Source organism: Dromiciops gliroides, chromosome 4, assembly GCF_019393635.1.
Source record: "Dromiciops gliroides isolate mDroGli1 chromosome 4, mDroGli1.pri, whole genome shotgun sequence".
NCBI lineage: Eukaryota > Metazoa > Chordata > Mammalia > Microbiotheria > Microbiotheriidae > Dromiciops > Dromiciops gliroides.
Genome location: NC_057864.1, coordinates 43,891,166 through 43,915,417, shown reverse-complemented (window position 1 = coordinate 43,915,417; position 24,252 = coordinate 43,891,166). Strand labels below are relative to the sequence as shown.

At 38.7% G+C, this 24,252-nt stretch overlaps 1 protein-coding gene across 1 annotated transcript in view; it reads right to left on the bottom strand.

The window, feature by feature from the left end:
- The window catches only part of MCOLN2 (mucolipin TRP cation channel 2), a 92,984-nt gene that overhangs the window by 57,093 nt on the left and 11,639 nt on the right, over positions 1-24,252 (bottom strand). The window contains exon 2 of the mRNA XM_044005139.1: positions 8,884-9,043. Within this exon, the coding sequence (XP_043861074.1) occupies positions 8,884-9,043 (160 nt within the window). The remainder of the gene's footprint in view (positions 1-8,883; positions 9,044-24,252) is intronic.

Genomic DNA, 24,252 nt, shown 5'->3' with positions numbered 1-24,252 from the left:
ACCATTCTAAGGAAGAAGAGAGTTTGGAATACAACATTGCAAAAGGCAAATGATTAGTCTTACAACTAAGCACAATTTATCCAGAAAAACTGGGTATAATTCTATGGAGGGGAAAATGGACCTCTAATGAAATAAAAACTTTCTAAATATCCCTGATGAAAGGGACAAAACTGAGAGGAGTTGAGGGAGCAGAGCTTTGAAGGGCTGAAAAGGTTCTGGCAGAGACTGCTGAATAGGAGATGAAGGAGAAGTCTGGAGATTTAACCAAGTTGGTAATTAAGTGAGTGTGGCTAGTGCCCCTCCTGAAATGGAGATTAGGCAATTAAAGAAGGGAGTCATCCATCAGAAGAGCAGTGTTTCAGGGAATAAGACATTCTTTAGAATAATATTTAAAGAAATATTTTTAGGAACAAGTACAAAATTGGTAATTTTATGATCCTTGATTTAAATTAACTGCATAAGTTAACCCTAACTTTCCTTTATATTCAAGCAAATTACAAACTTCTTTTTTTTTTAAGTGAGGCAGTTGGGGTTAAGTGACTTGCCCAGGGTCACACAGCTAGTAAGTGTTAAGTGTCTGAGGCCAGATTTGAACTCAGGTACTCCTGACTCCAGGGCCAGTGCTCTATCCACTGCGCCACCTAGCTGCCCCAAATTATAAACTTCTAAACCAACCTGAAAGTTTTCTTACAGTCAAAAGTCTTCCTGGGTATATTGAGTCTAGGTCTGGTGCTTCAGGTCTTGAGGAAATAAATCTTTAAGTGTTTTCAAGATGTTTTCCTTTCATTACAAGGAAATTTTCATTCAAATTTTAACTTTCTGCTTACAATTTATTAAAGAGAAGGTGGTAAATTACCTTCTCAGAACTTTCAATTAGCTTTCTGGGCACTATATAGTCCCTCTGACTCTTTTCCTTCTGGCAAAAACAAAAAAGAGAGAGGAAAATCTTGTTGCAGCATGACAGTCTTTTTCTGATTAGAAGAGATTTTTAAGATCATTTTACTAACTAAGCCCAAGTGCTGTCCTTCCCACATAATCTTTGCCACATCTAAATACAATCAATCTTTTTAGTAATAGCTGAGGATAATTCCAACAGTTTTACAATCTGTTTTTTTTTTCTTGAAGTTCACTTTTTAAAAACTGTGTTTTCTGTTCTTGGAACAGTTAAAAATACATTTGAAAATAACATGATAGTTTTAAGGTATAAATATTGAATAATTTCTTTTCAGAAATCTTAAGCATAGAGCCCTAAAGAACTGGCTAAGAAGGAGTTGTGGAGACTTCCCTTAAGCACAGTAACTTAAGGCAAGGACTTTGAACCGAGATGCATGAGAATCTAGCAAGAGAAGATGAAAGCAGAAAAAGTCAATGGATGATTCAGAGAACAGGCAGAAAGATTGTCTTAGGGGAAGAGATGTGGAACGAAGCAGGGAGATGGAAAAGCAGGAAAAGAACACTTACTCTCCAAAGTTTTGGTTAAAGATCTTTAGTTCTCTGGATGTGACTTCATCAGTCAGGTTCAACATTGATAAAGGCTAGACTTTTTCCAAAGTTTGGAAACCTAGCTCAATTCTTAATGCTGACTGGCCACCAAGTCTGTCATAAGACTGCCATTCTTGCAAGGTATGATGTTGACTCAAATTCTCCAATGCAAAGTCCTCTCTTCACTGATGGTTTTCACTCATTGGCAATTAATTTTCAATGTCTCCTCTAAGACACCGCAACAAATGAAGTCCTGCTCTGAGCCCTAGCAGTCTTTCCAATAATCCAGAAGTCATTTGTGTTATCATCCCTTCATAACAGTAGGAATCATTTCTTTTAAAGTTATTTTAAGGCTATAAGCCCTCTGCTGAATCACTACCTGAGAACATCCTTAATGAGGGAATCTGAGATCCTATTGGCCAGCAAGCATACCACAGAGCCAGAGACATAGCACAGCCCACAGCTATGGCTAAGAAGAAAGTTCTTAACCAAATAAAAGAACAAAGGGAAACACAAAAAATAAAAGAGAAAATTTTGTTTACTTGAAATTGAAATGCACTTTTTTTGGCACAATCAAAATCAATGCATCTAGGAAAAAGAAGGAAAGCACTGTTAGGGGAAACAATCTTTTAATGAAGGATCTGCTAGTCAAGATATGTAAGAAATCTATACCAACACATATGACCTGTCAGACAAAGTTGTTCTTAAAGATAGCACAGTGTTTGCACAGTGGATAGAGTGCTAAATTTAAGACAAGAAGACTGAGTAAGTCACTTACTTCTCTCAGCAATATAGGATTACTGTCAGAATCAAGTGAGAACATATGAAAAGCTGTTTGAAACCTTTAAAGCACTTTATAAATGCAAGCTATCATTATTAGCATTATAATTATTAGTGGCAACAGTAAAAATTGTAGAAGCAGCAGCAGTAGTGGTATTCCCCAGTAGCTAAGAGGTCAACGAATAGAACAAACAGTACTCAAAAGAAAAAGGACTTGTAAACATTCATAGCTATATAAAAGAGCGCTTTAAGACTATAATAAAAGGAATGTGAATAAAAACAAGTGCGAGGTTATAACTCACACCCATCAAACTTATCAATGACAAAACACAGAAATGTTGGAGGGGTTATGCCAAGACTAGTACACTATTAAAGCTATGAATTGGTCCAACCACCTTGGAAATCAATGTTGGATTAAGCTAAAATAAAATTATTAAAATGTCCATCCCTTTGATCCAACAATCCCAGTGGTGTGTGTGTGTGTGTGTGTGTGTGTGTGTATCCTATAATCATCAGACTATAATCATAACAACATTTTGTAATTACAAACACCACAGGTACTTTGTGAAAACAAAGTACATGTCTGCCCATGGGAGAATAGTTAAACAAAGTGTGGCATATTAATGTAATAGAATATTACTGTATGATAATGATCATCATCATAATTACTAGCATTATTATAGTGCTTAATGGTTGGCAAAATGATTTACAATTATTATCTCATTTGATCTTCACAACAACAACCCTGGGAGGTAGGACTAATTATTATCCCCATTTTCCAGACAGGGAAACCGAGGAAGATTAAGTGACTTTCCCAGGTAAGACAGCTATTCAATAAGGCTAAACTTGAACCCAAGTCTTCCTGACTCCTGGTCCAGAGCTCTATCTGCTGTCCCACCTAACTAACATCATCATAAGAAAAAGGGGGGAAAAGAAGAGGATGAAAATATGAATAAAGAAAATATAATTAATATGAAGAACTCAGATGTATGGGGAAAATCCTATTAAATTGATGCAGAATGAAGTAAATAGAACTAGGAAAACATCTACAATGACTACAACAATGTAATGAGCAGCTAGGTGGCGCCATAGTGTACAGAGCACCGAGCTTGGAATCAGAAGACATTCTCAGGACAAATCTGGCCTCAGACACTGTGTGACCCTGGGCAAGTCACTTCACCTTGTTTACCTCAGTTTCCTCATCTGTAAAAAATGAGCTGGAGAAGGAAATGGCAAAACTCTGCAGTATCTTTGCCAAGAAGACCCCAAACGAGATCATGAAGATTTAGGTATAAGTGAACAACAACATGAAACACAACCTGAAATAAGAACAACAAAATGGGAAATTAAACATGGAGTAATTACAATAACCAAGTTTAGCTCTAGGAGAAAACTGGAAATAATGAATGTCTTTTCATCACATGTCAGATGTTTGGCTTCATTTTTCTGAAATTTTTTTCAATCTGTTACTACTACTACTACTACTACTACTACTACTACTACTAGTTATGTGCCAGGCATTGCATTAAGTGCTTTACAATTATTGTTGCATTTGATCCTCACGACAATGTTGGGAGGTGAGTGCAATTATTGCCCCCTTTTTCAAAGTTGAGGAAACTGAGGCAAACAGCGATTAAGTGACTTGTAAATATCTGAGGTTAGATTTTAACTCTGGTCTTTCAGACCTGGCACTCTATTCACTATAACACCCAGCTTCCAAGGAAGGGATGGCTCACTGACTAGAGGAGAGGTGAGGAATATATTCAGGAAGGAATGTAATATAAAAACAAAAAGTGAACATTAAAATAAGATACAAATCTTCTTTAAATGTTACCTCAGATACAGCAACAGAATGGTCATTAAGTTAGATGTCACATGATTATTAATAGATAAGTTCAATTATTAGTGTAAATTCCAGAAAATCATCCAGACACTGAAAGAGAGATTTGAACATAACTATTCCCACAAATATAATGGTAGTACACAATTAGGATGTTCCTTGAGAATTGTATGCACAATATTACATCCAAAACATGAAGCTGTAAGAGGAAGACTGAAATTAGGAGGGGATAAAAAGCTATCTGGTTTCTCCAACCCCTTATGTGTTTGCATCTAAAAATAATTTTTCTGGTAGCTAAGTCTGGATCTAAGGAAGGAATTTAAAAGACTTCCCTTCCAGCTGTAGCTAATGAAAAAGAAGGTCAAAGTCTCAGCAAAGAAACTTAGAATAAAAGAGTTCAAAGAACATCTCAATCCGATCCCCCTGAGTAATGCAGAAACATTTGCTGCAGATAAGTTTTAAAGGAGCAATTGCATTGCATTATCAAGCATCGGCTCTTTTCTGGCAAGTGCCAGGGAGGGTGAATCCTGGGTTGTGAAATCCACAGAGGAGAGTCCTTTCTGGTACCAGGAAAATCGGGGCCCCACTGGGGCTGTGTACAGAGAAAAAAGGGAGGGGGAAAGGTAAAGCAACCCTGAGGAATGCTTGCTCCTTCCTTCAAAGGAAAGCAACCTGCTAAGGCGCAGAGTTGGGGAAAAGTCAACATGGAAAGTGGAACAATTTCTCTTCCTACTGGCCCTGGACACCAAACCATCTGCACCTCTGGGACTGGAGGTAGAGAGACAGGAGGTTGAAGAGCCTCTTCCCCCACCCGCTCCCATTGGGGGCCAATGGAAAAAGTATGGAATTCCTAACTCTGTGACTTTAACTAAGTCACTTAAACACTCTAGTCAAAAATGTCCTCATCTATAAAAAGCAGTGTTTGGTCGAGATGACCTCTGGAGTTCTTTCCATCTCTAAATCTATGAATTCTCTGACAAGAGGGTTTATCTTGTCAGACCTGTACTTGAATAGGAAGCCCTTCTTACCAAATCCCGGGCGGGCAGGCACTTAAAAGAAACCCTTTGGGGGCAGCTAGGTAGCACAGTGGATAAAGCACCAGCCCTGGATTCAGGAGGACCTGAGTTCAAATCTGGTCTCATACACTTGACACATAATAACTGTGTGACCCTGGGCAAGTCACTTAACCCTCATTGCCCTGGGGAAAAAAAAAAAAGAAAAGAAAAGAAACCCTTTATCTCAAGCCTGGGCAATTTGTCCCAGCACGCTACACATTTATATAGTAACTATGTCCACACCATGCTAACTATGCTAGGGAGTTTCTGCCCTAACAGAAAGTATATAAAATCTTACAGGCTAGAGGAAATGTAAGGTTTTTGTTGTTGTTTAGTTGTTTCAGTTATGTCTTACCCCATTTGGGGTAAGATCAAGATATTTCTTGTTGTGGGTGCAGCATCCCTTTAATCCAGAACGTCATGGGTATCTGACCTTTTGCTGAGTTTTCTGACACACTGTTAGACCCCTTGCCTTGAATTCCTAGTCTCTACTTATTGAGTCTTCTCACCCTGGCTTCTGATGATTGCAGCCCTTCTGGGAAGTCACCAAGCCCGGAATCCAGTGTGGTGACTTTCTGACATGCTCAAGTGACTCTGCTGGTTCGAGAGCATCAGTTACAGGTGGAGCTATAAGCAGCCACAGGCCACCAAGGCCCAGAGAAAGCAAAGCCTACCATGGCACTCAGAGATCTGGTTGAACTTGACCCTAATCCTGCAAGTCAAAGAGCCTGGCATAGCACCTGGCACATAGTCGGTGATATATAAAATCTTATTCCCTTCCTTCCCCACTCCTCACCCCCACCTTCACCCCCTATTCCTCTTGGGACCTCAGAGTTAAGTAGAAAGTGATAAGATCCTGGCTTGGAAAGAAAAGAGACATTGTATAGGAAGAATCCACCTTGGGCTGAAAAGTAGGAAAGAAAAAATACCCAAGATAAGTAAGAACAAGAGAAAACCCAACTACCCTAAACGAATGCAAGATGACCAAGCTGAAATCAGCTACATTCCCAGGCTCTGGAAAAAAAAAAAAACTGTCAGATGTCAAAACTGACCCACAGTTCAGTGACTTATCAAAGATTTTGGAGATGAGGAGAGGAGAAAAGGCTTTGAGAATATACAGTTTCACCACCTGCCACACTTCCCCACTGCCCTCCCCCCATCAAAAAAATAAGGAAGCAAGTAGCCGCTGACGACAGGCCTGGGAGTTTTGACCTTGATTCTTAGTAGATTTCTAGAAAATGTGATCAACAGAATGCTCAGAGACCATGTAGATAAGGAAGTAGTTATTGCCGAGATGCCCCCTACACAGCATGACTCTGCTAAGAACAAGCAAGGCTCGTCAGACCTTTATTTCCTCTTTTTTTCCATTTTTCTTTTTAAACAGGATTTCTTAGACCGGTTGCCTCACCCAAGAATTCTTCTGACACTTGACTCATCCTGAAATTTTATAGAGTGAAGTTACTCAATGTTTGACAACCTGGGTGGAGGGGCCACAGCTGGGGAACACTGCATATCAAGTCATGTTGTTTTTGATGGGGTTTTTTTGTTTGTTTGTTTGTGTTTTTTTAGATAGGCAATTAGGGTTAAGTGACTTGCCCAGGGTCACACAGCTAGTAAGTGTTAAGTGTCTGAGGCCGGATTTGAACTCAGGTACTCCTGACTCCAGGGCCAGTGTTCTATCCACTGTGCCACCTAGCTGCCCCGTTTTTTATGTTTTGATTGATTTTGCTCAATTTTCTTTCCTCTTCTTCCTCTTTTTTCTTTCTCCTGTTATTTGGAACAGTTCCCTGGGAGAGAGGGTATAAAATCTAGGCATTGTAAAAAAAAAAAAATCCATTTTTTAAAATGGTAAAGGGTAAGCCTTGAACTCAGTTCTCCTTCCCCCCCACCCCCGCGCGGCTGGGGCCTTCCACCTACTAAGTATGTATCACATGTGTATAGGCATATGTACATGTGTATGTGTTGTTCCAACTCTGTGACCCCCTTTTGGGGTTTTCTCGGCAAAAAAAATACTGGAGTGATTTGCCATTTGCTTCTCCAGCTCATTTTACAGATGAGGAAACTGAGGCAAACAGGGTTAAGTGATTTGTCCAGGGTCACATGGCTAGTATCTGAGGCCAGATTTGAACTCAGAAACACAGGAAGATGAGTTGATGTATAAGTTGATATGTGTATGTATATATGCACACACATATATATAGCAATATATGGACATATCTATGTATAGTATATATAATACCGTATATATAGGTATAGCATATAATGCACAGTATATACAGATATAGTATATATAGGTACATATCTATAGTACATATAAGTAAATATCTATGTATAGTGTATATATAGTACAGTGTATATAGGTGTACATATGAGCCTAACATGGGAGGCTAACAGATCTGTTTGTGTAGGAACACTCAGAGAAATACTGTGGATTGTCTAAGGCCACAATTTGTAAATGACAAATACGGGGATTAAAGCCAAGGTTCCTTGGGTCTAAATCCAGTGCCCTTACTGATGAAAATGTATGTATCCCTGAACTTTTTATCTGGTGCAGTGAAACCCAAAAAGATTTCCAAGTACATAAATCATTTGGAAATATGAAGGACGTTGTTATGGATGTACATTTGTGGTGTTGATATCCTGCAGTTTTCTGAAACCATGGGCACATACTTGGAATTCCTTAAATTCCATGGGGTTGTAAGAAGCTTATTTCTAGTGACATTGAACTGGCCTGGACACCATTCAGATGCTTCTTTGGTATCCACAGTTGAGCTATGTGTGTTCTCCAACCTTACTGATAATGGCTAATGCCTTTAGGAGTATCTGAAACAGAATGGTGGAGAAGGAGCCTTCAACTTAGAATCAAGAGTTCTTCAGTCATTTTTCAGTCGTGTCCGACTCTTCATGGCCCTCAGTTGGGGTTTTCTTGGCAGAGATACTACAGAGGTTTGCCATTTCCTTCTCCAGCTCATTTTACAGATGAGAAAACTGAGGCAGAGTGAAGTGACTTGCCCAGAGTCACAACCAGTAAGTGTCTGAGGCTGGATTTGAACTCAGGTCTCCCTGACTCCAGACCTAGCATGCTATCTACACCACCACCTAGCTGTCCCATAGAATAAAGAGGCAAGGAGTCATAATCTCTCCATCAGTCAGGTGACTAGACAAGTGTATTATACCATGCTGCTTCTTGCTGATTGGTTGTTAACTATGTCAATTTTCCCATTGCTCAGCACAGTGCCTGGTACATAGTAGGCATTAATAAATGTTTGTTGATTGATTGTCATTTGAGGGAAAGCCTAGCTAAATATGGAAAAGTTCATCACCAGGTGGTCCATTACATTTTCAGCCTCATCAGTCCCTGAAAACCATCAATTAATGTGGAGGGGTAGCAATCTGTCTTGGAATCAAAGGACATGGCAGACAACAAGCACTGAATAAATGCTGATTTGGTTGACTGAATAGCAGGAGTGCCGATACGTTGACAAATGAATAGGGCCAGGGCGCGTGTGCTCTTCCCCGTCTCCCCCTGACGCCTGCGCTCTTCCCCGTCTCCCCCTGACGCCTGCCCTCTTCCCCGTCACCCACAAGATCCCCCAAGTCCTAACCTGGAATGCCCAAGGAGTCAGAGTCCTTTTAAAAACAAAAACAAACCACTTTACTGGTAATAATGATGAAGGTGTTCATCACTCTGGAGAGGAAAAAAAAAATGAATAAAATAGAAATTACCTGGGTTGTCACCATTACTATCTTCAAAATCTGCAGCCCCAATTTCCACGGAATCTGGCGTCTGGCTCGATACTTTTCACAAGGATTCATGAAGTAAAACTTCAAGTCTTCTTTCAGGCACTCCTCCATCATATTGGATTCTTGATGGGCCATCATCGAACTGGCAAGAAAAGAAGAAATTCATCAAAGCCCCTTCCAAATATGATGACAAAGACTTCAGAGGGCAGAAAGTTGTCTGCTACTCACACCCCTAACCTGTCCAGATCAGTACAAACAAAATGGATCGACTCTTCTCAAATTGAACCACTGTTCTCTTTTCTACATAAACATCAATACTTCCAGGACTTTTGATATCACTAGTGTAGGTATGCTTTTCAGTGACACAGGTCATGACCTCTGGGTGTTTTAGTAGATTGTCATGGAAATTATATTAATCTTAGTGCCATCCCTCTGAGACTACCACCAATTTATCCTGTATGTATTGTTTGCAGTTAGAGGTTTGCATGCTGTGTTCCCCCCCCCCCTTTACACTGTAAGTCTGCTGAGATCAGAGATTGCTTTTTTGACCTTTCTTTGTATTGCAAGTGCTTAGCATAGTGCCTAGAAAACAGTAGGTGCTTAATAAATGCCAGTTGACTAACTGCACTTTCCTGTGATGGGGAAATTCCTTACCCTGTGGCCAGTCTGATGATGGTTCATCAAACATGTATTCCATCACTGGGCCCATATTCCCAATGAGGTCCCAGTACTCTATTCAGAGTCATACATGATTGTAACCTCCAATAAGACAAGAATGTTATTGTGTTTAAATTTTTACCTACTTTAGTACAGAGAACAGTATTTTATATCTTTGTGATTGGAATGGATCTTTGCTTTCATTGGTCTGGTAATTCCACTGAAGAAACTCCCTCTATCAATGTAGAATGCCATCTTCTCTTTAATTTATAATCTCCAGGGGCAGCACAGTGTCACAGTGGATAAAGCACCGGCCCTGGATTCAGGAGGACCTGAGTTCAAATCCGAACTCAGACACTTGACACTAGCTATGTGACCCTGGGCAAGTCACTTAACCCTCATAGCCCCCCAAAAATAAATGAATGAATGAATGAATAAATGAATAGATGAAAAGAAAAACAAACAAATAAATAATTTATAATCTCCAAGTCTCTGGGGTCCATCAAGAGTGAAGGTGCCTAGCCTATAGAGGTAACTAACATATCAGAAGTGACACTTGAACCCAGTGGACTCTGAAGTCCACTATAGCATATATACCCTCTTTGCTCTGCATGTAGTTGGCAAATCATGTTGATATGAATCCATCCATATCACAAAATAGACACTACACAAAACATCAATATTATAAAATTTGTGCCTCCTAAAGAAAAACATCATATCATTTTTTGCAGTTTGGTATGATAGAAGTTCCATATGACATCATGGAAGCCTAACCTACAATCGTGACTATAGAATTGGGGGGAAAAAACCAACAACAATGCAAAGGATAGTGCTAAGGTATAACTGATAATTGAATTTTTGAGGGGAAAGACAAGAGGAATTGGAAGATAATTGAGATTCTAAGGCTGAGTGAAGGGAATAATTGTGTTGTCATTAACAGAGATAGAATGTTTCTTTTTTTGTCTTCACATGATTCCCAAAGGCAGTACAGTACCTTATACACAGTAGGTGCCTAATAAAAGTTTGTTGGGTTAAATTAACTAATATGAGAACTCGAGAAAGAGAATGGAGTCCTAGGGAAATATAAATTTAGTTTTAGATACATTGTTAGCCTTTGCTACTTCAGTATGTCTTAATCAAGAAACCATTTGGCTGACATGAACCCCTACCTTTCATTATTATTACTTTTACCTAAATTTCTCCTAAAGTATTAACCGATAAAAATCAGAGACATAAGTATAGAGGAAATAAAAGGAGGTATTTTTGAGCCAGAGATGATATACCAAATATATAAAGAAAGGAAAAGTTTTGCTTCTTACTACTTCTAAGGAACTAGAAAATTACATTACCTTTCTGTAGGTATTTTTTTTAAAGTGAGGCAATTGGGGTTAAGTGACTTGCCCAGGGTCACACAGCTAGTAAGTGTTAAGTGTCTGAGGCCAGATTTGAACTCAGGTCCTCCTGACTCCAGGGCCAGTGCTCTATCCACTGTGCCACCTAGCTGCCCCTCTGTAGGTAAATTTAACAGGATTTTAATATTCAAAAAATCAGAACTAGGCATTCAAGTTTTAAGATTTTTTAGAATTTTGAAATTCCTCATTTATCATATATTTTAACAACATAGTATAATGGGTAGGCCTGTCTCAGAATCAGAAAGACTTGGGTTCAAGTTCAAGTTCTGATACATCCTGGTTATGAGACCCTGGAGAAGTCACTTAACATTTTGTCACCCCATGCAACTCTCTCAAACTGCAGAATTTCTGTTTATCTGCATCAATGAAGGAAGTTTTTGAATTTTGGAGATCCCCATACTAATGGAATCATATGTCCAGACCAAAAAATAAAAATAAAAAAACAAAATCCATGTCTGATTTCTATATCATGGAACCAATAAGATGGTAGACTAAATAATCTTGTGGAATCCCCAAACAATGTGGAACTACAATCAGAACTTCCAGAGTGACCTAAAGAGAAATGGGATTAAGAGGAGAAGAAACCAGGTAGGAAGATGTCAGAAGTTCTAGTGTTCAAGGCAGTAATAAAAAACTCAATTAACAAACAAGAAAAAAAATTGAATCCCCCATAGACTGTTGAAAATTAAATATAGTTTAATCTGCATGTCTCCTACAAACAGAAATAAACAGATCAGAGAAATTATTCTTCTAATATCTCCTACAATTTGTTTCCATACCTGTCCCCCTACAAAACAAAACAAAACAAAAAAACAAAAACAAAAACAAAAAATATCAGAGAACATGGCTAAAAACCAGATCAGAGAACATAACGTCTCCTACAAGATAAATCAAATCAGATCAGAGGTAGACAGAAAAAATACCATACCAATTAATTTCATCCCAAGAAGAAATATAACATGATCATGCAAAATGATACGAGAATATTGCCCAGAACTTTTGAATATATAGATAAAAAACTCAAAAGAACTCAGAGATTCTCTCCAGGAAAAAGCAACAAACATGTTTGAAAGGCCAGAACACCTAGTGGCTAAATTTAACAATTCCAATGGCAAATAACAAGTTTTGCATGCAGTCAAGAGAAAGACCCAGAAAAAATAAAGGAAAGGGAATTTGAATGATACAAAATTATTCCACAGCCACTAGAAACTACACAAAGTAACAGAAAAATATAGTTGGAAAGGTAAAGTACTTCGAATTCCAACACACAATGATACATCCTGTAAACCTGAATCTAATCAATGGAAAAGATGGACAGTCAACAAAGGAAAGACATTCAAAGTATTCCTAGAATAGAAACGGACATGAAAAAATATGACATGTCTAGCTCTGGAGCAGTTTCTTTCCCCCAGGACTATTAAACTCATGTGTTATTATTAATAATTTTTAGCCTATATTGTCTACTTTAACAAGTTTAGAAGAGACAAAAAAATTGCTACCTTAAGGCTCACAGATTATCTATTATTTTCTGTTTCATGAAGTTATTAAATTAATTTTCCAAATTGATTTTATTATAAGCTAGTCAAGGCACTTAAGAAATGTTTCCTCTCAACAAATAGTTACCTCTTTAGTTTTTCAATGTACATAATAATCCACTTGTTGATTATCTGTAGGTAGTTTTTAGCCCTGGAACAACTTCATTTTATTAATATTATACATTATGATACATAGCATATGTATATGCAATCAATCAACACACATTTACTACGTTCTTACTATACGATAGGTAGGCAGCTGGGTGACCCAGTGGATAGACTATGCAGGGCTTGAAGTCAAGGATATCTGAGTTCAAATTTGGATTTAGACACTTCCTAGATGTGTGACCCTGGGAAAGTCATTTAACCCTGTTTGCCTCAGGGTTCCCCATCAGTAAAATGAATTAAAGAAGGAAATGGCAAACCACTCCAGTCTCTGTCAAGAAAACCTCAGATGGGGTCCCAAAGTGTCAACCACAACTGAAGAACAACAAATTACTTACTAGAAATGATGAGGCCATGTAAAGGGCTCACATCAATTATCAGACCTTTGAGGTGAAGGGGAAAAAAGAATGACACATTTGTTCCCAAATGTTGGTTACCTTTACGACCAGTGTAAACTTTGATGCTTTCTCAGTTCTCTTGTGTGTTCTAGTTTCCCAAAGAGCAAATGATAAGAGCAATAAATAGCCCTCTATCTCTACCTTTACAAAAGAATTGGGAAGAAAGGGAGTGATACCGTGCTCCTCAGTTTAAAAAAGGCTTTCTCACAATGATCATGGGAGATTGATAGGACTAGGGAAGATGGGACTCAGAGATTAAATGACTTAAAATCAAAGGATTACAGAATTAAAGTTGAAAACATCCTTTGAAATCACCTGGTCCAACTCCATCATTTTTCAGTAGAGGAAACAAAAGGGGGGGGGCCTAAATTACTCCCTCAGGGTAAGTGACAGAACCAGAACTTGAACTCAGTACTTGTCTAACTCCAAATCCAGCATGCTTTCCAATGTGCCATGCCTGAGCACGTAGATTAATCAGTGGAACCCAGGGTTTTTTGAAACTAAACCTCATGGTTTTTCTACTATGTCATTCTGAAGGCGCATAGTACAAGGGAGAGACCTCCAGACTCAGGCACAGGAGGGCTCAGTTTAATAGCTAGGTTACACAGTGGGTAGTGTTGGACTTGGGTTCAAGACCCGAGTTCAAATTTGGCTAAGGTCACTGACTGACAATTACTGACTGTATAACGCTGGATAAGTCACTTAACCTGTCTACCATTGCTTTCTCAAATAGAAAGCAAAGATGAGGAAAAATAGCACCTAGATCCTAGGGTGGTGGTGAGGATCAAATGAAATACAATTACTACTACTACTATTAAAACAAAAACAACAACTACTACTATTACTGCTGCTGCTAGCATTTAAGTAGCACTTTAAAGTTTGCAAAATGCCTTACATATATTAACTCATTTTATTCTCACAACCACCCTAGGAGGCAGATGCTATTATTATCCCCATTGTACAGATTAGAAAACTGAGGCAGAGATTAAGTGACTTGCCCAGGGCCACAGAGCTTGGGAAGTAAGTGTCTGAGGCTAAATTTCTTTTTCTTTTTTTTCTTTTTTTTAGTGAGGCAATTGGGGTTAAGTGACTTGCCCAGGGTCACACAGCCAGTAAGTGTTAAGTGTCTGAGGCCGGATTTGAACTCAGGTACTCCTGACTCCAGGGCCAGTGCTCTATCCACTGTGCCACCTAGCTGCCCCCTGAGGCTAAATTTGAACTCATTTTTCCTGATCCCAGGTTCAGGGCTCTATCCACTGCACCCCTTAGCTACACTCTATTCACTGTACCACCTAACTGTCCAGAAAGCATTTATTTAACAAATCTCAAAACTATATAAATGCTTGCTTTCTTCTTACTTCTTCTCTTGACACTTACTAGTCATGTCACACCAAATAAGTCACTCTCCTCTCATTTGGACTCAATTTCTTAATCTGTAAAATGGGAATTATAATACCTAGGCTATCCACCTCACAGAGTTGTTGGGAGGAAAGTGCTTAATCAACCTTAACATGCCCTAGAAATGGGAGCAAGTCATCCTAAAAATCAGTCATGTCAGAATAAAAGGAGACCTAAAGACCGAGGCATACCCACAGATATCCAAGAGAATATAGGAGCAGAAAACTGTAGTCCAATCTCTGAACGTGAGGGTTTGAGGTCAGCAGATAAGTCATTTTGCAGCTTCAACTGCAAAAGGATGAGAAAGCTTCTCACCAATGCAATGGCACAGAAGAGTTCCAGGGAACTCATGATGGAAGAGGATCTCCAAATCCAGGAAAAAAAAAAAAAGAACTGCGGAGTATAAATGCTGAATGAACCATACTATTTCTTTTGTTTTTGATGCTGTTGCTTTTTTTCTATTTTGAGGTTTTCCATCATTGCTCTGATTTTTTTCTCCTATAACATGACTAATGCAGAAATAGGATTAATGTTATTATGTGTGTGTGTGTATATATATATATATATATATATATATATATATATATATATATATATATATAACCTATATCAGATTACCTGCTGTCTAGGGGAGGGGGGAGGGAGGGGAGGGAGGGAGAAAAATCTGAAATTGTAAAGGTTGTATAAACAAAAGTTGAGAACTATCTTTACATGTAACGGAAAAAAATAAAATACTTTATTAATTTAAAAAAAAAAAAGGATGAGAAAGAAGAAAATGGTGGAGCAGTGGGCAGGCCACCACCTCACCATGGAAGGAACAAGAGGAAATGAAAATGTTAAAGTATAAGCCCAGCCACGAGCAGAGCAGATGACATTTAAGATCTCTTCATTGCAATGCACCCAGCAGAAATGAACAGAAATAACTACGTACCTTATCAATTATTTACTTTTTTCATAAACTAGAGGGGGGGAAATGAGGACCTTGGGGCTTTATAAGCTCAATCTATTGCAGAGTTAGGACCAGCCCTCTAGGAGGAAAACATACTTTGAAATATTAAAAAAAAAAAAAGGCTTACAATGGTCTAGCTGGCCACCCACACAGCTGACTTAGAGCTTGAGGAAGACTAGACTTTGAAAGGGCCCATAAAATGAAAACCCTGCGGTCAGAAGTGGTGGGGTGATGGGAGTAGAAGAAGCAACTCAACCATGACTCTGAAATCAGTTTAAAAAAAAAAAAAGGAAGAAAGAAAGAAAAGAAAAACCCAACACGGGTAACTCGAACTGCCCTTTGGTAGCCAATGACACAATTTCCACAGCTATTGAATCATTCTAATCTTAGCAAATCAGTTACTTCTTGGTTTAAACACTAGAACAATTAACTTAAGGACACTGAGTTCGGTTCTGGACGTCATGTTTTAAGATAGACAAATAGGGGCACGTCTTTTTGTTTTGTTGTTTGATCTTTTTTCCAGTCGTGTCCAACTCTTCCTGACCCCATCTGGGGTTTTCTTGGCAAAGATACTGAAGTGGTTTAGCCATTTCTTTCTCCAGCTTATTTTACAGATGGGGAAACTGAGGCAAACAGGGTAAAGTGACTTACCCAGGGGCACACAGCTAGTAAGTGTCAGAGGTCAGATTCAAACTCAGGAAAATGAGTCTTCCTGACTCCAGGCCTACTACACTCTATGAACTATGGTGACCACTAGCTGGTCAAGTGCACTAGAAGGGAGCAACTAGTATGGTGAGGTCATGTCACAAAAGTAAGGTACCTGGGATAATCATTTGGAGAAAAGAAGGTTTATAGGGAAACATGACAATTATCTTTAAGGATGTGAACAGCTACTGTCTAGGATTATTAAATCTTATTTAGGTTTCCAGACATATTTAGGAACTACAAAAGTATTTGTAAAAGCCTTGAAAAGAGCATTCTGGAACTGGAGTCAGGAGGACCAAACTTCAAATCTAGCCCCAGACATTTAGTTTTATGACCCTGAGTAAGTGACTCAGTTTCCTCAGCTCTAAAATGGGGATAATAGCAGCTACCTCCCAGCATTGTTATGAAGGTCAAATGAGACAATATTTATAAAGCAGTTAAAATCTTACAACACCATATAAAGGCTAACTATTATTGCAGTTATTGAATATATCAATCAACAAACATTTATATTGAGGCTTCCCATGTATTAAACAAGAATGAAAAGAGATTCAATGAAAAAGCAAAAACAGTCCTTGTTCTCAGGAAGCTTAGATTCTAAGAGGAGGGACAACATGAATAGAAAAACATAGACATAATAAAAACAGATAATATTTATATAGCATTTACTATGTGCCTGGTACTGTGCTAAGCACTTAACAGTTATTATCTCATTTGTTCTTCACAATAACCCTAGAAAGTAAGAGCTATAATTATCCCTGTCTTACAAATGAGGAAACTGAGGCAAAAAGAGGTCAAGTGACTTGCCCAAGGTTTCACAGCTAGTATATATCTGAGGCTAGATTTGAATTCAGATCTTTCTGACTACAGTCCCTAGTGCTCTATCCACTCTGCTAACATACTGGGTCCATGATACATTAAAGGAGAAGACACTAGTATCTTGACCTTAGAAATCTATTACCACAGAAAGGATGGATACCAATCATTTGTTGGTAATGCAAAGGTAGGTACCTTTATGCCCAGGCTAATGTTTTCTCAAATGGTCCTTCAGCTGTTCCAGATTCTAGTTTCCCTCTTTCTACAGGTATCGTTGGCTTCAAAGTGATCAGGTCCAGGGGCCAAGCAGCCCATAGGCCAGTCAATATGGTTTGCCTGGGCAGCTGTGGAAATAAGTTCTCATAGTCTTTCTGGAAACCGCAGCAATACCGAATTGGATTTTAAAGTAGGGGTATCCAAACTCAAATAGAAATGAGCCCACAAAGCCAAACAAAAATGTCTTTGTGGGCCACGTATTTTTTTATTATTATGTAAAACATTATTATATTAGTCATTTTGTACAAGAAAACAGTTTTAAAATGTAATGTTAGGGGCAGCTAGGTGGCTCAGTGGATAAAATGCTGGCCCTGGATTCAGGAGTACCTGAGTTCAAATCTGGCCTCAGACACCTGACTAGCTGTGTGACCCTGGGCAAGTCACTTAACCCCAATTGCCCTGCAAAAAACAAAAGAAAAAGAAAAAAGAAAATGAAAAAGAAAATTAATTGAAAATGTGATGTTATGGGGGGGGAGTTTATTTATTTTGCTAAATATTTCCCCAATTACATTTTAATCTAGCTCAGGTACCAGTGACATACTTGACATTTTCTGCTTTAAAGCGTTACCCATTTGCTGACATAGTACATGTTTCATCTGTGGAATCTTGCTATCAAGACCCCCTCAATCAATAAGCAGATAATAGGCCCAAGTCAGTCACTGGAGAGGTGGGAGGCAAAGGTGCAGATGGGATTCCCCCAATGGCCAAACTTAATTTTCTGAGTGTACCAAGCATGACAGTAGGAAATGTAAGGAAGCAAAACGTCTGTAATAAGCTTTGAGTAGAAAAGGAGCCTCCTTAGTTTATACACCCCAATACAGCTGTCACATATTGAAGAGAAATTAGATTTTTTCAGCTTGGCCCAGAGGGCAGAACAAGGAGCAATACGGTTGATGCCAGAGAGGCAGATTCTGGCTTGATAGAAAGGATATAATTCCTCATAACCAGAGCTGTCTAAAAGGGGAAGAACAGACTGCCTCGGGAGGAAGTGGGCTCCCTATCACAGAAAGGTTTCAAGCCAATCACTATAACCCAAGTCAGGAATATTGTAAGGAGAATTCCTATGTACAGATGAGGTGAACCCTCTCAGGTCCTTACCAGCTCAAACTCTTTAATCTTCCCTACCAGAAGTTTTTAAGAATGTGAGAAAACCATCTGAAAAGAAATATTAACTAGCTGAATTTTTTACATTTTGATTCATGGTTCAGTCAGCTAATTTGGGCATCTCTTTTGGCCAATGACTTCAATGAGCTATGTATTCAGATTAGAGAAAACTTACCTCTCCAAGTTTGAACTTTTCTTGTATAAGAAAGCAAAGCTGAGTTTGGTATCTTCAGGAAAAAGGAAAGCATTAGGCCAAACTGGTCTTACTTTGGATTGGAAAGTCAAAAATGGCATTGGGTTAAAAAAAAAAAAAAGCAAAATCTTTTTGATTAGATCCATCATTTGATGGACATCCCTGGATAAGCATCAGTGAAGAGAATGCATAGTCTGCAGCTTCACTATAATATGGTCATCCCTTCCACATCAGGGTGGAGGTGGGGGTGGGGGATATGGTACCCTCCCCACCCCACCCCCCACTCCTCTCCCTGAGATCTGGAAAATCCACCTAAAATGAATCCACCTAAAATGTTCATACAAGAGAATATGTCTGAATTATTCTGGTATTAAAAGATAAAATGTTGATAATACATAATACTATACAGATATTTTATGCATTTCTGAATTTCTCAACATTTTCTATGTCATCTTCAGCTTTCACAAAACTCCCCCGAAAAATCCCATTTAATTTCTTCTCCTGATCTGCAATATATCAAAACCTTAATGGGGAAAGTCGAGATGTGGAAGAGATAACTGTACAGTCTATCTCTGAGCCTAGACTGCAAAAATCCTTATAACTAAGTCTGTAAACTCCTTGAGGGCAAGGACTGTCTTCTTCCTCTTTTTGTATCCCCAGTGCTTAGTACCTGGCACATAGTTGGCATTTAATAAATATTTTTGGATCAGATTATTGGCTTTTCAAGTTCTAATGGCTTTACTTTGTAATCTCTCTAGAGTACAGCCCCTTCTTTCTACTCCCACTTGAAACATTCTAGTTCAGGTTGTTCCTGTTTCTACAATGTTCTCCCTCCTCACCACTAAAACTCTAGTTTCCTTCAAACCTCAAGTCAAGCCCCTCCTATGAGAGAACTTTTCTAATCCTTCCCTCCCATCCCTCCAGCTACCAAAGCCATATATGCACGTGTGTGCGCGCGCGTGCACATAAATGTATGTGTGTATATGTGCATGTACGTGTGTATACAACTGTCTAGGTAATCTTTTTAATGTATCATTCTGTATCACTCCCTTAATTAAAGAACTTCAGTTAACCCCTCCTCCCACCACTGTCCATTAAATAAAGCATAAAGTCCTTTTATGCTGGCATTCAAGGCCCTTTGAAGTCTGGCTCTAATTTTCCTTTCCAAATTTATCTCACTTATTTACATTCCCACTCCCTACAAGAGACAGAACTGGATTAGTCACCACCTACTTTTGCTCTTCCCTTGTTTGTATATTTTTGTTCACACTGTCCCCCATTCCCAGAAAGGACTCTTCTCTGGTCTTTCAGCTAGATATTTTCTTTTAAGACCTCACCCACATACCCAGTTCATTCATTCATTAGTGTTTGAGGGGAGAATTCTGGGAAGATAGTGGAATAGTTCAGAAAATTTTCAGCTCTCAAAATTTCCTCCACAAAAAAAAAAAGGGGGGGGGTAGAAGAACATAACCTCAAAGCAGCAGAAATAAACACATGGTAAAGCACGTGTCCTCCTAAGACAACCTCCTGGGGCAGAGGTTCAGCTTCAGTGAAATACAAACACCTCCAGGCTACTCTACAGAATCAACAAACAAGTCCTGAATGCAGCTGGTTTGTGAGGCAGCTGCATTCAGGAGAAACTTTCACCTCACAAATTGAGTGAGGGTCTGAACATGGAGTAAAAGACTGAAAGACCTTCTACTGTCCAGGGATGTCAAGTACAGCTTTGCTGATCAGAAGCATCCCAGCTGTGATGGGGGAAGGGGGGGGGGAGGAGCTAGCACACATCTGGTGAGTGCAGTAGTAAGGGGTGAGGACCCTGTGGTCCTCCTGCAAGAGAGTTCCAGAGCAGAGAGGACAGCTCTAGTTTGCAGCCACCAGAGGGAGCGAGATCATTTGTGTTACAGTATGGCTGGTAGGGGGTCTAGCTGTGGCTTAGGAGTGAAGAGGAAAGCCCGAGGTTGGGCCCCAAGATGGAACTCAGAAGACAACTGCTAAAAAACAAAACAAAAATAAATAAATAAATAAAAATAAGCAAGCAAAGGAGAAAGAACCCAACCATAGATAGTTACTATGGAAATAGAGAAGACCTGGATTCATATCCAGAGGAAGATAATGGAACTTTAAAAAGCCACTCCTTTTTCAATGAGAAACAGCAAATGGTCTCAAGCACAAAAAGACTTCTTGGAAGAATTTTAAAAGGACTTTAAAAACCAAATAAGGGCAGCTAGGTGGCACAGTGGATAGAGCCCTGGACCTGGAGTCAGGAGGACCTGAGTTCAAATTTGGCCTCAGACACTTGACACTTACTAGGTGTGTGACCCTGGGCAAGTCACAACCCCAATTGCCTCAACATAAAACAAAACAAAACAAAAAAAGGTAGACAGAAAGCTGGGAAACAATTTAAGGGGCAGCTAGGTGGCATAGCGAATAGAGCACCGGCCCTGGATTCAGGAGGACCTGAGTTCAAATCCAGCCTCAGACACTTGATACTTACTAGCTGTGTGACTCTGGGCAAGTCACTTAACCCCAATTGCGTCACCAAAAAACCCCCCAAAAAACAAACAAACAAAAACAAATAAGAGGGATTGGGGAAAAATTAGAAAAAAAAATAAGAACAATCCAAGAAAAATCAAGAAAATTGTGAAAAGAAAGTCAACTAACTTGAAATAGAAAACCAAAAACTTAAGGAAGAAAATAATTCCTTGAAAACTAGAATTCAGCAAGGGGAAGATAATGACATCCTCAGACAATAAGAAATCATAAAACAAAACCAAAAGAATGAAAAAATAGAAGAGAAAGTGAAACAACTAATCAAAAAAGAAAGATCAAGGAGAAATAATGTAAGAATAATTGGACTACCTGAAAATCATGATTAACAAAAATTATCTTGATACGATATTATAAGAAAGTATCAAGGAAAATCACCCTGAAGTTGTAGAACAAGAAGGCAAAATAGAAAAAAAAAAAAAATCCACCGGATCACCACCTGAAAGAGATCCCAGGAAAAAACCACAAGAACATCATAGCCAAATTTCAAAGCTTTCAGGTTAAGGAGGAAATGTTGTAAGCAACAGGAAAAAAATTTAAATACCATAGAGCTACAATCAAGATTACATAAGACCTAGCAGCTACTACATTGAAGGGCTGTAGGTCTTGGAATATTATATTCCATAGAGCAAAAGAGCTAGGGTTACAACCAAGGGTAACTTATCCAGCAAAGTTAAGTATAATCCTGAACAGAAAAAAAAAAATGAACATTTAACAAATAGAAAATTTTGAGGGTTTTGTGACAAAAACTCCCCAAAACTTAAGAGAAAACTCAACATAGAACATCCAGTAGAAAAATGAGGTAAACATTAAAGACCAATTATAAAGGAATCAGTAAGGACAAAGTGTTTACTTCTTCTTCTTTTTTTTTTTTTAGTGAGGCAATTGGGGTTAAGTGACTTGCCCAGGGTCACACAGCCAGTAAGTGTTAAGTGTCTGAGGCCGGTTCTGAACTCAGGCACTCCTGACTCCAGGGCCCGTGCTCTATCCACTGCACCATCTAGCTGCCCCTCAAAGTGTTTACTTCTTATATGTGAAAATATTAGCAGTACTTTTATGACTGTCATTATTATTTGGGTAGTTTGATAGAAAGGCTTTGCTGACCTGAGTATGATAGGGGTGATTCTAAAAAAATAAAACTGTAGGGAGAGATAGAGAGGAGTAATTGTCTCATACAAATGAGGTACAAAAGGAAAAACTGATACAGAAGAAGATAGTAGGGAGAAGAGCAGGTAGTAATGGAACCTTACTTTCATCAGGAATGGGTTAAAAGGGGATGGGGGCGCAGCTAGGTGGCACAGTAGTTGAAGCACTGGCCCTGGATTCAGGAGAACCTGAGTTCAAATCCAGCCTCAAACACTTAACACTAGCTATGTGACCCTGGGCAAATCTCTTAACCCTCATTGCCCCACAAGGAAGAAAAAAAAAAGATAAAAAAAAGGAAAAGGAGCTAGGGAAGGGGGGAAAGAATAAGGGAGGGACACTTAGAAGGGTGAGTAGGATAAGGAATAGCAGGACAAGGTAGCAGTAAGGAATGAGGAGGGATAGAGTAAATAGGGTGAGAAGGATAGTGAGGAAAAAAAAGGAAAAGAGGAATATTTACAATGCGTAATTGTAGCTTAGAATGTTAATAGGATGATTCTACCCATAAAACGGAAATGGATAGCTGAATAAAAATTTGAATTCAACAATGCTGCTTTCAGAAAACATTATAAAAATGAAAGGTACACACAAAGATAAAATAAAAGGCAGGAGTATAATTTATTATGTAAAAAAGCAGGGATAGTCATCATGATCTCAGACGAAATTAAAGTTAAAATGGATTTAATCAAAAGAGAAAAATTGAGAAACTACATTATGTGTCAGCAATAGTATTCAATATCGCTTTAGATCATTTAAAATAAGTAGACAGTATAAAATACCTGAGCATATAGCTGCCAAAACAGACACAGGAACTATTCAAACATAAAACACTTTTTTATATAAACTCGGGTCACAATAATTGAAATAATATTTCATGAGTATGTAAAGGCAATATAATTTTTAAATGACAATTTTACCTAACTAATCTACAGACTCAATGTCATTCCAATTAAATTACTATAAAGTTATTTTACTGAGTTAGAAAAAAATAATAAAGTTCATTTGAAAGAACAAAAGTTTGGAGGCAGGGGGCAGCTAGGTGGCGCAGTAGATAGAGCACTGGCCCTGGCGTCAGGAGGACCTGAGTTCAAATTCGGTCTCAGAAACTTAACACTTACTAGCTGTGTGACCCTGGGCAAGTCACTTAACCCTCATTGCCCTGCCAAAAAAAGGAAGAAGAAAAAGACGATGAAAGAACAAAAGTTCAAGAACTTCAAAGAAACCAGGCAAAAAGATATAAAGGAAATAGTTCTGGCAGTATCAGATCTTAAAGTATATTATAAGGTAAGAGCATTGTTGAAGTGTAAAGTGGATAATTTCAATTATTTTAAATTAAAATTTTCTTGTTTAAATAAAACCTATCTAGCCAAGAATAGAAGGAATGCCGAAAATTGGGGGAAAAACTCGTATAGACAATCTCTTAGATAGGAGGTGACTAGGTTGGAATATTGCTGTGGTGTAGATGATAAGCTGGTTGACTCAGAAAGGTATAGAAAGACTTGGACATGTGAAGGAAGATGCTAACCACCATCACAGAAACAGATGATGACTGGAAATATGCATACTACAGTCTTACATAGACATGTATGAGTATAAATGTGTCTATGTGTATGTGTATAGATAGCTAAATGTATATACATCCATGCTTAATTGTAGCCTTCTTTAGGGAGAGGTAAGGGGGGAAAAATAAAGTAAAAAGTGCACAGCAGGGGCAGCTAGGTGGCGCAGTGGATAGAGCACTGGCCCTGGATTCGGGAGGACCTGAGTTCAAATCTGGACTCAGACACTTATCACTTACTAGCTGTGTGACCCTGGGCAAGTCACTTAACCCCAATTGCCCCCCCCACACACAAAAAAGTGCACAGCAGAGAAGAAAAGACAACCAATAAGGAAGCAAAGAAAAGCTGGGCAGATGTGAAAACAATGCGCAGTATTTATTACATAGGTGTTCCTAAAATGGAAAGTTATTGTTTTATATTGAATCCTCTCCTATGTTCTGCCGTGCAACTTTTTTTCTCTCATTTTGTATTTAAGTCTAAATCCTTTTTTA